Source organism: Bubalus kerabau, chromosome 5 (assembly GCF_029407905.1).
Source record: "Bubalus kerabau isolate K-KA32 ecotype Philippines breed swamp buffalo chromosome 5, PCC_UOA_SB_1v2, whole genome shotgun sequence".
Lineage (NCBI taxonomy): Eukaryota > Metazoa > Chordata > Mammalia > Artiodactyla > Bovidae > Bubalus > Bubalus kerabau.
In genome coordinates this window covers 6,693,443-6,704,866 of record NC_073628.1, presented here as the reverse complement: position 1 = coordinate 6,704,866, position 11,424 = coordinate 6,693,443, and the positions used below count along the sequence as shown (strand labels likewise).

At 57.4% G+C, this 11,424-nt stretch overlaps 2 protein-coding genes and 1 non-coding gene across 9 annotated transcripts; 1 reads left to right on the top strand and 2 right to left on the bottom strand.

Annotated features, from left to right (window-relative positions):
- Nucleotides 1–619: 619 nt before the first annotated feature.
- BRMS1 (BRMS1 transcriptional repressor and anoikis regulator) lies at nucleotides 620–7,827 on the bottom strand. Of its 7 annotated transcripts, XM_055580754.1 has the most exons (10): nucleotides 7,389–7,827; nucleotides 4,669–4,814; nucleotides 4,508–4,598; nucleotides 4,221–4,348; nucleotides 3,994–4,073; nucleotides 3,823–3,919; nucleotides 3,250–3,342; nucleotides 2,007–2,071; nucleotides 1,556–1,595; nucleotides 1,026–1,163 (listed from the first exon to the last, which is right to left on the bottom strand). In XM_055580754.1, the coding sequence occupies exons 2-10, from the start codon at nucleotides 4,805–4,807 to the stop codon at nucleotides 1,156–1,158; spliced, it is 741 nt and encodes a 246-aa protein (XP_055436729.1). In that variant the 5' UTR covers nucleotides 4,808–4,814; nucleotides 7,389–7,827; the 3' UTR covers nucleotides 1,026–1,155. The 7 variants fall into 7 exon arrangements, with proteins under 7 accessions (XP_055436727.1, XP_055436723.1, XP_055436724.1 ...); XM_055580752.1 differs by lacking the exon at nucleotides 1,556–1,595 and having other exon boundaries at nucleotides 620–1,163; nucleotides 7,357–7,827; XM_055580748.1 differs by lacking the exon at nucleotides 1,556–1,595 and having other exon boundaries at nucleotides 620–1,163.
- A 136-nt stretch (nucleotides 7,828–7,963) lies between these two features.
- Nucleotides 7,964–10,245, bottom strand: B4GAT1 (beta-1,4-glucuronyltransferase 1). The gene is made up of 2 exons (XM_055580747.1): nucleotides 9,054–10,245; nucleotides 7,964–8,830 (listed from the first exon to the last, which is right to left on the bottom strand). Exons 1-2 carry the CDS (start codon nucleotides 10,107–10,109, stop codon nucleotides 8,639–8,641), a joined length of 1,248 nt encoding a protein of 415 aa, XP_055436722.1. The 5' UTR covers nucleotides 10,110–10,245; the 3' UTR covers nucleotides 7,964–8,638.
- A 447-nt stretch (nucleotides 10,246–10,692) lies between these two features.
- TRNAS-GCU (transfer RNA serine (anticodon GCU)) lies at nucleotides 10,693–10,774 on the top strand. The gene has a single exon. It is a non-coding gene; the product is annotated as a tRNA-Ser (tRNA).
- Nucleotides 10,775–11,424: the final 650 nt, after the last annotated feature.

Sequence of the window (11,424 nt, the reverse complement as noted above, 5' to 3'; positions counted from 1 at the left end):
CACCTTCAAGTCTGTGGTCAACTGCTCATCTGTCCCTGGCCCTAAGGTCAGCCTTTTGGGTGAGTGCCCCCTACTGGCCACAGATGACTCATGCCTGAGCTTAACTTGGTTTGGGGGATTTCTGGTTGCCATGGAGAAAGGATGCTGTGTCTCCATGGAAACTAACCCCTTTGCTTAGTGGAGGTTCTGGGGGTGGTTCTGACACTCAGCGCTAAACAGGGGGGGAGTCTGGCTGTGAGGTCGTTGGCACACGGCGCTGCTGCTGGCTGCCTCCCACGCACACAGCCTGCCTTGCCAATCTGCCGAGACTGGGGCAGGTGCAGACATGATCCAGTCTCTAGGCACGGAGCACCCAGGCCACGTGCTCAGCCTGTGCCCCAAGTTGCCTCAGAATTTGCTCACCAGCACCAGGCAGTCCAGGGCCCAGCCCCCCACATCTGGAGCAGATGTGTGGGGGAATGCCTCCTTCCCCAGCCTATACCCCAAGTCAGAAGGGGTAGGCTCCACTCACTGGAGGAGATACCAGGGCCCCCAGCAGAGACTGCCTGTCTCAAGCACTTTCCACCAGAGTCCTGATTCCCTTGCAAGGTAAATTAGACACAGGCGGGTCATGCCGGAGTCCCAGGAAAGGTTTTAATTCCAGTCCCTGAAATGTGGGAGGCAGACACCAGGAACCTCCTCGAGAAGGAAGACCCAAGGAGCCTGCCTTGTCACTCCAGCAACAGCCAAGACACGCAGGCCCCTCAAATATAATTTCTGGCTCAGAGTTCCTGTGAAGTGGGACCCAACTCAGTGACTGGAGTCCAAGGTCCAAAGAAAGGATGTTGCTTTGGCTTAAGACAGGCATGTCTTCGTCAGGGAGGGCTCCGAAGAGGGCGACCTTCGGGAGGGGGTGGCGGTGGGCTGGCTGGGGAGGGAGGAGACTGTCTGGCCGGCCTCGAGCAGCTCCAGGCCTTTGCTGTTCAGGCCCCGGGGAGGGCAGAGGAGGAGCCCAGACCAGTGATGGCTGGAGCGGAGGACCCTGGAGCAGCACTGGAGAGATGGCTGGGCAGACCCCGAGGGGCCTGCCAGTCTGCCTTTCTGCAGCAGGAAAGTTCAAGTCCTGAGTTTGGTGTCAGCTGCTCCAAGGGGCCCCCCTGGCTGTGAAGAGCAGGGTCAAGGTCCTGGGGGTACACAGGAAGGGAAAAATCACTACAGGTTAGAGGAAGGCAAACCAAGAGGAAGGGAGGCACTTCATACTGGGGATTGAGAGGAGTGGCCTCAGTCTGGCCCAGGGCAGGCGAGGCCGGGAGGACAGGACAGCCCCACAGCCCTTACTCATGGGCTCCCTAGTTCTCCAGGTCCCCAGGCCAGCTGTGGAGGCTCAGCATTCTATTCTCCCTAACCAGACCTGGCCCCAACCCCACCCCAATTCCGTGACCTCGAACCCAGAGCTGCCCTCAAACCCAGAGCGTCCTAACTGATCTGATATGCCCCTGCATCCCTCCGGGCCTTTCCTGGAGGCTGGCCTGGGGGATGGGGTGGTGGGAGGTGGAACACCCTTGGTGACTCTTACCATCTGATTTTCTCTTCTGAGGGGACACAGCTGCCCTCGCCTGGGTGGGTAAGAAGAAAAGCCCACTGAGAGGCTGCCTGCAGCTTAGCAAGTCCCCCCTCCACAGCAGCCTTTCTGGGATGGGGGCTGCACAAGAGGGGCTGAGGGGAGTTTAAGGCCCCTTCCAGGCAAAGGATTGACGTGCTCTCTTGTCAGAGACCCAGGCAGCCCAGCTGCCTTCCTTCCTCCCAGCCCATCAAAACCTGCCTGGAACAAGAAAGGGGCTGATGTAAACAGGAGGTTTGGGAGGCCAAGCAAAGCCAGGGTGCCTGGGCTGAAGCAGAGGGTGCCGGGGGCTGACAAGAGAGCTCCCCAGAGGAAGAAGGCCCGCATAGAGACCAAAGCCGGTCTGGTTGGGGAGGGGACGCTGCACGGACAGCCCCCACCCTGTGGCAGGCAGCGCTGGACCCACCTTTTTGATGGCCGTCCAGTCCTCCAGGATGTCGATCTCCTGCAGCATGTATACGATATAAGGGCCTGAGATGGGGGTCAAGGAAGCAGGAAGCGTTGTGGAGGGGGCAGGGGATGGGCCCAGGCCCCCAGCCCAGGGGGTGGGAGGTGCCAGCCCTCAGAAGAGGCGGTGCCGTGGACGGCGGAATGGGGAGCCGAGCACCTGGGGTAGCACTCAGGCTCCACCTCCGACCTCGTGGCTCCTGGGTTCTTAGCAGGGTGGAGTGCGTGGCTGCGGCCTATTTCAATCTCACCCAGTCCACAGAGGGTGTCCAGCCCCAATCTTACCACCCCTTAGCTCCCTCCTCACCTCCTCTCAGGCCTCAAGGTCAGAAGGCCAAGGCCCAGGCCACCCACTTAGGGATCTTGCACCCCTGTTCCCTCATCTGGCCCCTTTCTCACCTACACGGGGACTCTCATCTCTTCTGTCCTGAAAACCACCCTCCATCGGTCTCACCCGCCCGTCTGGGGACTAGCCACTCTGTCCCCCTGACATCTCCACACCCTCACCTCCCGCCCCTGCTCAAGTCTCTGCAGTCCAGATTCTTCCCTCCCTGCTTGAACCTGATCCCCATCATCAGGAGGTCAACTTCCTGATAATCTGGTTGTGGCAGAAATATGGAGGGGTGTGTATACCTAAGAATTCAATTCAACTCCGTGCTGGGCTATGCGAGGCGGGGAGGCCAGCACAGCAGGCCCTGAACAAGAGGGGCTCACACCTGGGGGGTGGCAGCGGTGACTATGTCCAGAAGGGAGGCAGGTGCCCCAGTTCAGGTACAGGGGTGCAGAGGAGAGGGAAGCCACAGCCATTGTCGGGGAAACCAGGAGAGGCTTCATGGAGGAGGTGACAATTGATGGGCACCAAGCAGGCAGACAGGCAAAGGCATCCAAGAGGGGAGTGGAAAGTCAGCAAAGGCATGGGGGTGGGAGAGCCTGGGACATGCCCGGGACACTGTGAGAAAGCCAGAAGGGCATCAGAGGAGACCTCACTCAGAAAACTATGGGGAAATCTCTGGATGAATGCTTCTATTTTTCCATGGTCCACACAGTCCAGGAGGACCCTGCAGAAAATTCAACAGCTGGATCTGCCTGGACACAGCCACAGGAGGCCAGATGACCTTAAGTGAGTCTGGTCTGCCTCTGTCTCCCATGTGCCTCCACCCTGACCTCCTGCCCAGTTCAGGCCACTGTATGGGGAAGGATACCGGAAACGAGAGGCGCCTTCTTCCTCTTGTTGGGCGGCAAGGAGTCCCATGTCTTCGAGCTGCCTCTAGCATGCAGTCTGTCATCCCACCACTCTGCGCCCCAGACCAGAGTCAGCATCGGGGTGCCATCCTCCCAGGACACCCCACCCCTGTAGCCCGTGTCCCTCATCAACCTCCCCAGGGCAGTGCAAAGAAGCCTGGGCTTGGAAGCCACGTTCAATCCTGGGAAAGAGGTCACTGTACTTCCACAAACCTCAGTTTCCTCGTCTGTTTCATGGATCGGGGTGTGAGATCATTAGTCCCTCCCTCCCCAGTGCCCTGTGTGAATGGGCACACTGTGGCCACGGCAGGGGCACGTGTCAGAATGATGCCTCCGTTCTGGAAACAGCACGGGGGCAGGGGACCCCCAGCCAGGCACCAGGCGGGGCCTTTCCCCGTCTGCTTTCCGTCAGTCCCCACGGTGAGCACGGAGCGGGTCCTCTTACACCCACCCCCGTGCAGGCGGGGAAGCCGAGGCCCAGACGGGGACCGGGCACTGGAAGCACAGGGGCGCCAGGCGGCCGCTGGCCTCACCGGAGCTGATGTCCAGGCTCTGGCGGTCCTCCTCCAGCCTCTGGATCCGCTCCTGCAGCTCGCCCTGCAGCGTGTCGTACAGCAGCAGCTTCTCACTCTGCAAAAGGCGTGGCGGCTCAGCTGGGCGAGGCGGGCGGCCACCTCCTCCCCACCCGGCGCACCCATATTCACCTCCAGGTGCTGCTTGGCTCCCTGCAGCTCACACTCATACTTGTTCCTGATCACGTCCAGACAGAAGCCCTTGTAAATCCCTGCAGAGGGAGGGTGATGGGCGGCCCAGCTTGGCCATGGCCCTGGCTGCCCACAAAGGCCAGCGAGGCAGGGCACAGGTGAGAGGGGAAGGGGACAGAGAGCCGTGGGTTCTCTTAAGGGGACAGGGCACAGGACGGGCCACAGACCTGCCACCTGAATGCGAATCTTAAGGCTCCGCTGCAGCCCCCCCAGGGGCTCCGTGTATTCGGGCGCCCTCTCAGCTCCCACTTCCTCCAGCCGCACCCGCAGCTGACTCAGTCGTTCCCTGAACAACCTGGGAGGCGAAAGGCAGCTGTGCGCCCGTGTGCCCATCCATCAAACACGTGCCCAGAGCCCCAGGTCAGGCCCTTGCTCACGCTGGCCCCAGCCAGCCCTGGCCAGCGCCAGGCCCACCGCTGCCTCCTGAAAGCCGGGCCCCGGGCCCCTCGCTCACTTCTCCTTCAGCTCCGAGAACTGCTTCTCCAGGTCCATCATCTCACTGACGCATTCACTGCGGCGCCGCTCGTAGTCCTCCTCGTCCATCTCTGGGACAAGAGGCCAGTCAGGACCGGCTGGGGGGAGCGGGCGGGGTGCTCGAGGGCGTGTGGGGCTCACCTGAGCTCTCCTCCTCGGACTCGGTCTGGCTGCCGCTCCGCTCCTCCTCGCTCTCCTCCTCCTCCCCATTCACCTCAGCGGCCGAGTCGCGCTCTGCTCCCATCTCCTCTGCGTCCCTGCTCGGAGGCTGGACGGGCATCTGGGCGCTGGGAAGCAGTGGAACCATCACTCGCCCCCGCCTGCAGCTCCGAGTGGCAAAGTGCTCACTTGGGGAGCCAAACCAAGCCTCGCTGCAGACGGGAACAACCAGGGGAGGGACTGGACTGGACTTGCTGGGCCCCGGGGACACGCGGGGTGGGGCAGGTACAAATGGAGCCATCTACACATCTCCCAGAAATCTAGGAGCCGTGGAAATGCCCATTCCCTTGGATACTGTTGGTGATCTCAATCCCTGTAATATTGGCCAAGGTGATGATCCGTAAGATGGGAAAGGCCAAGATGGGCTCCCCACTGCCTATGGGACTGGGCCCAAACTTCTGACCCAGGCTTTCGAGGCCCTGCACACTGGACTTGAACCACTGTCCAGCAACTCCACCCCACATCTAATGGCCACTTCTCAAATACACCACACACTTCCTCCCCAGCCCCTGCTGCCCCAGTGCTGTCCCTTCTGCCTATAAAGCCCTCCACTTCTCTTCCCACCCTACGATGCTCGGGTCCTCTCGCTATGCTCAAATCCTATCTCCTTCAGCTTCCTCTAAGACCCCACGTCATCAGTTCCCCTCTCTCTCTTCTGCATGCTCAACTTTCCCTCTTGGCAGCTCTTTCTTAGGAAACTTTAGACATGCTTAGGTATTTCCCAACATGCAGAAAAAGCAGAAACACAAAACTTCATCCCACTCCACTCAATTACCCCCCCATTTCCCATCTTTGCAAGGTCTTGTAAACACTTGCTCTTCCTACTCTTTCACCTTCTACTTGTTCCAATCTGTTTATCGTTGCTCTCAGCTGAAACAGATCCTGCAGAGTTAACAGATGACCTCCCTGTACCTGATGCCAATATTTTTTGGTGCCTATCTTGACTTCTCAGCAACAAAGAACACGGTTAAGCATCCTTTTACTCACTGATTTAATCTTTATTGAAAAATCTAATATATGTTAGGTACCATCAGACACTATAGTAGGAGCTTGGCTCAAGTGCGGCAGACAGAGAGTCTCTGATCTCAAGGAGTTGACAAGTTCCTGGGAGACAGAGGCCAGGAAGCAGAAGAGTTAAGACCAAGGGCATATGGGAGAGGCAGCTAAATGAAACCTGGAGCTTGCTGCAGCACTGAGGGCTTGCAGAGAATGACGGGCCAAACCCATGAGCTGAGCTGGCCGAGGGAGAGAAAGCATTAGAAGGAGAATGAGTGGCATGAACAAAGACCCTGAAAGGAGAGACGGGGCAGGGCTGGGCACACATGGATCTAAGCCTCAGAGAGAAATCTGGGCTGCAGAGATCTGGTCATCACATAGAGTGAGTTCTTCAGACCTTGGGAGAGGGTGCCACCAGCAAGGCAGAATGTGTGGAGTGAGAAGGGGCTCATGATGGAACTCCAGGGTTACCGAAGGGGCAGACGATGAGACCCCTCCAAAAAAGAAGAAAATTAGCAAGAGATGGAGGAGGAAAAACTCAAAGCTGGGGAGAGAGAATTTCAGAATGAAGGAGAAGTGACGGTGCCAAGTGCTGCCAAAAGATCAGCCAAGAGGAAGAAGAAACAGTCTTCTCAGCAGACCATCTCTTGGCCTACTGGGGGCTTCTGATTCACTGTGATACCTTCTCTGGGCTTCTTTGTTGTCCTTTAGCTCTGTGCAGTCACCCTTCCTGACTTATTTGCGTGTCTATTTGCCCATTCTCACATCTGTCTCTCCAACCAGCCTGTAAGCCTCACCAGGGCAGGGCTGCACATGTGCTTTATTCACCCATTTGCACCAACTCATTTGATGACTGGAGGATTTGCAAATACAAAGTTAAACAAAAACTTCTGTAGGGCAGGGATTGGCTTTTACTTCTCGGTAGCCCCTGGCTTCTGCAAAGGTAGCAAACATCAATTCAAATAAAGTGACTGGCCTAAGTTTCAAAGTGGACTTCCCTGGTGACTCAGATGATAAAGAATGTGCCTGCAAGGCAGGAGACTTGGGTTTGATTCCTGGGTGGGGAAGATCCGTTGGAGAAGGGAATGGCTACCCACTCCAGTATTCTTGCCTGGAGAATTCCATGGACAGAGAAGCCTGGAGGGCTACAGTCCATGGGGTCACAAAGAGTCGGACACGACTGAGTGACTAACACTTAAAAAGTTTCAAAACATCCCTCAATGATTTCACAAATGATCTCAACCTGACCTGAAAGCCTCTGTTCACCAAACCAGCCTCTTTCCCAATCTCAAGCCTCAGTTCCTTCATTTTCCAAACTCTGCAATTCCTCTTCACTGGTAAGGCCTATCTTTCTGGACCAGAAAGGGTGAGGGGTTGGGAAAAAGTCTCTCCAGCAGTCTGAGTCTACTCCTTACCCTGGGTATAAAAAGAGAATAACCATTGCCACTCTGTGTTGTAAAGGCTGCAAGCGGTAAGGAATGGCAAAGCAAATCGTGGGCACTGTGCATATTCCAATTTATCTTTCAGAAAGTGAGCAAGTCGAGGGGAGGCCTCCTAGGAAGGAAGATTCTGCCCCAGTTTCGAAGAAGCCAACCCAACCCCTCCACGGCGCACCGAAAGCTTCCCGCCCAGTTCCATCTCCGTACGTGCAGGCGCGGGCGGGAGAATCACTGGCTCTTCCGCTGCCAGCTCTGGTCCCGCGGTCCCCGCACGCGTCCGGCCGGTTAAGTCTCCGCTTCGGCCCTGGAGATTGGGCCGGCTCCGACCGACTGACCGGAGAGGGCAAACCAGGAGCCAGGGTTGGCGTTACGCACCCGCGGGGAGTGGGGCCTCTGACCTCACGTCCGAAACTCCCTGAGAGGTGCCGGAGGATGCGGACACTGGGCGCCGCCGCCGGGCTCCCGGAAGCGCTGGGCCGGTCTCTTTCCTCCTGGGGCGGGGGCCTGGCCGCGCTTCCTCATGTGTCATCATGAGGCGCCTATCGGAGCTCTCACAATTGGGCAGCTGGGGGTGAGGCATGCTGGGATACCGCGGGCCGGTTTCCATAGCAACCGATCGAAATTTGCACAGGCTTTCAACAGGCAGGAAAGGCCCTTGTGCGCTCTTTGCCACGAAGTCCGCGCGCCTCGGTCCAGAGCCAACTCCCCCGGCTTGAAAAGGGGAGAACCTGCGACCTGTTCTCCCATCCCCGCCCGGTTCAGGAGAGTAATGAAGCCAACTATAGGTGTCAACACTTATTTATTTACACATTGTAATCGGTAGGCAAATTACCTAGCTCAGCCTATTCAAGGGTACAGATCTCAGACTACTAACACACAGAACCTACCAGACCTTTCCCTTCTCCAGAGCCCCCGGGACGGAGGCCTAGACTACCAGGAAGCTGCCGAAAACCTAAGAACTAAATTCAACGCCTTCATCTGCTTTCTTTCCAAAACGCCCCTTTTGTTAAGGACTGACTTCTCAGCTCTGCCCCATTCATACTTTTTTGCTCTCCTACTGCCCACCCACCCAAGATTGTTAATAATAATATAATAACAACAATAATAATACTGTAATAATATTAATAATACTTCACATTTGAACGAAGCTTACAGAGTGTTTTCACATACAGCATCTCCTCTGAGCCTCCCAACAGTTCTGTGAGGTAGGTATTTCTCACCTCCCTTTTACAGACGGGGTAACTGAAGCTCAGGGAGAGAACGGGATTTGCTCAAGGCCACACAACTAGTTAGTGGTTAAGCTAGGACTTGACCCCAGCACCCCAAATTCAAGTCCAGTGTTCAAACATCACAGCAACCACTGTAAAGTGAAGTGACATTTCTTACCCCAGTCAGGCCTGAGGGGCGGCCTAAGGAGGGAGGGGTCTGAGACTTCTCAGACTAGGTGGGGGAAGGGCTCAGCAGTGACGCGGGGAGTCAGGGTACTTGGCCTTCAACTCCTGTTTGAACTGACGGTAAAGGATCTTATTGTGCTGATTTTCAGCCTCCTTTTGGGGATGGAATTTCAAAACTTCTTTGAAGCCTTTATGAACCAGGAAACCTTCATTAAGCACCTCGAAATCGAATCCTGCCACGTGCAGCTCACAGGCCTGTGGAGGGAGAGACAGATCAGCAAAGTGTGATGACATTTCTAGAGCAGAGACTGACATCCCTGCTCGCTCCAGCATTCCTAGTCCTCTGGAGACACCCTGGATCTTCCAACCATTCAACCACTTCCTGAACTATGATCCTCATTGCCTCTTTTCCATTCAGACCTCCCTGACTCCCCCATCCCTCCTGCCCCATTTCCCCTTCCCTCTCCCTTAAGAGCACCTGGCTGATACGATTGAAGCCATACTGCCGAAAGCGCTCGTCGAAGGTGGGCACCTTGCCTCCAGCCACGTAGAATGGCTCCCAGGGGTCTTGCCAGGGCACCACGTAGGCAGGCCTCAGCAAGGTCTCTTCTGGCAGGTTGACCCAGCGGGAGTAGTTGGTGGGCGCCTGGCAGGGGGTGCAGAGCCCATAATAGAAGGGCCGCACCTCGCCCACCTGGTAGAGCTGCAGCAGCTCGTTTTTGTTCATGGGCATGCGGCGAGCTCGACGGATCTCAAAGGCAGGCACCACCAGTGCTGTGCCCGCCCACTGCTTGCTCTGATCCAGCATTTCCCGCAGGCTTCTCCACAGCCCCTCGCTGGGCACCATGTCCACGTCGATTACCAGGGCATAGTTGGCCCCCTCACGAGCCAGATTCCTCAGCAGGTTATTGGGGTAGGAGACGTTGGTGCCCAGCGCGTAATTGACCCCAGGCTGGGCCACCCTGGCCAGCTTGTCAAAGACCTCCTGGCAGGAACGCAACAGGGCAAACTCCCCTGGCTCCCGGGGGTCGGGAACGGCGGCCTCGTAGCGTGAGGGGCACACAAGGTGCATGGCGACCCTGGCACGCATATCGGGGCAGTGGCTGCTCAGCGCATAGGTCAGCACCGTGGCCAGCTGCGCCTCCTCCTTGGTGGCGGCGAACACCGACACCGACAGAGGGCCCTCCCAGCGCTCCAACAGACCCGACAGGTGCAGCAGGTTGTCCACACTGGCGTGAGTGGCCAGGATCACATCGTTGGGGTCCATGGTGGTCTTCAGTAGGCCCCTGTAGACGCGGTAGTCGCCGCTGGCGTCCAGGACGCCTCCGGAGGCCAGCGCGGTGCGGAGCTGCGCCTTGACTTGGTCCACCGACCGCGGGGATGGGGGAAAGAACTCGAAATATTGGTCTTGCTCTTCTTGCCCATGCAGCCCGGACAGCAGCGACAGGTAGAGCAGCTGCAGCATAGCCACCAGCATGAGAGCGGCCAGCAGCAGCTGGTAGAAGGCACATCGGATGGCGTAGGACATCTGCATGGCTCTCGGGGTTCGGGGCGCGCAGCAGGGACCACCGGGCCGCAGCCTCCACTAGCCTCCACTAGCCTCTGCAAGCCCGGATTTACCGCAGCCTGCCGAGCGCGGCCGAAGCGAGCCGAGGCGAACCGAGCTCCGCGCGCAGCCCCGCCCACCCGGCCGCCCGCGCTGGCCTCCGGCGAGCCAGCTCGCCCCCTGATCCTCGGGAGGAGTTACTGCAGCCTCGGTCCGCGCCGCGCGCTTTGCAAACGCTGGAAACTGCCCGCCACCGCGCCTGCTGTGTTCCGGGGGACCTGCACCCCGTCCTCTGGGTCAGTGCGCGACCTCCTGGACTAAGTGCGTCCTGAGACCTTGGTTCTCTCGCCCCAGAATCAGGGAGCGGAAACTGTGACCGAACTTGACTGCAGAATGGTGAAGGATGGCGCGGTTCCTGGCTGCGGCAGGCGGAAAGGAACACAAAAGCCCCTTTCTGTCCGCCTCCTCTCCCTCTAAGTTTTATCAGGTCTGTATTGAGGAACGGCTGCAGGGGTCCCGGAACACTCCTGGATGAGAGATAAGAGCATGTGGAAGACTATGCCCTACGTGGGACGAGGTGGCCGAGTGGTTAAGGCGATGGACTGCTAATCCATTGTGCTTTGCACGCGTGGGTTCGAATCCCATCCTCGTCGTTCGTGTTTTACGCTGGAGGTGGTTCTTAATTTTCACACCCTGGTGTCTGGGGCAGTGGCTTGAAGAGAACTGAACTGGGGATGGGACACAATTCAGTCTACGCCGGGTCTCCTTTCTGTGTTTGTTCAACGTGCAGCCCCGGCAGGTTTGTACTCCAAGTATGTGGAGCTAGTGGGAGGAAGTCGGAGCTGTACTTTTCCTTCTCCGTAGAGCGCCAAGGGCCAGAATTCTGATCAATGCAAATTGGGGTCCAAGAACTAGAGACGACCCCCCTGGAGGAGCTGCTCTGTCTAAAGAAGTAGAACTGGTGGCAGTGGAGGCGATGTTAGATTATTTAAATTATTAAATTATTCAGCGCACGGATTCCCCTTCCTCCAGCACATCTCTCTGGGCAGAGACCTTGCATGTATCCACACACCTGCTGCCCTCCCTCACATACACAACCACGCACATTTAACATCAGTCAGTGTACACAGAAGCCGCTTAATAAGTGTTTCCAGAATGATTGACCCATGGACTCTATAAAAGGAGGAGAGGCTGTGCAGAAGGCAATTACTTCCATAGGTAATGTGTTCCAGCTCCGTGAATCTTCGGAAGGAGCTTTCGGTCGTCCCAGAGAGGGCCTGGAATGTTGGTTTAAGGTGTCTGC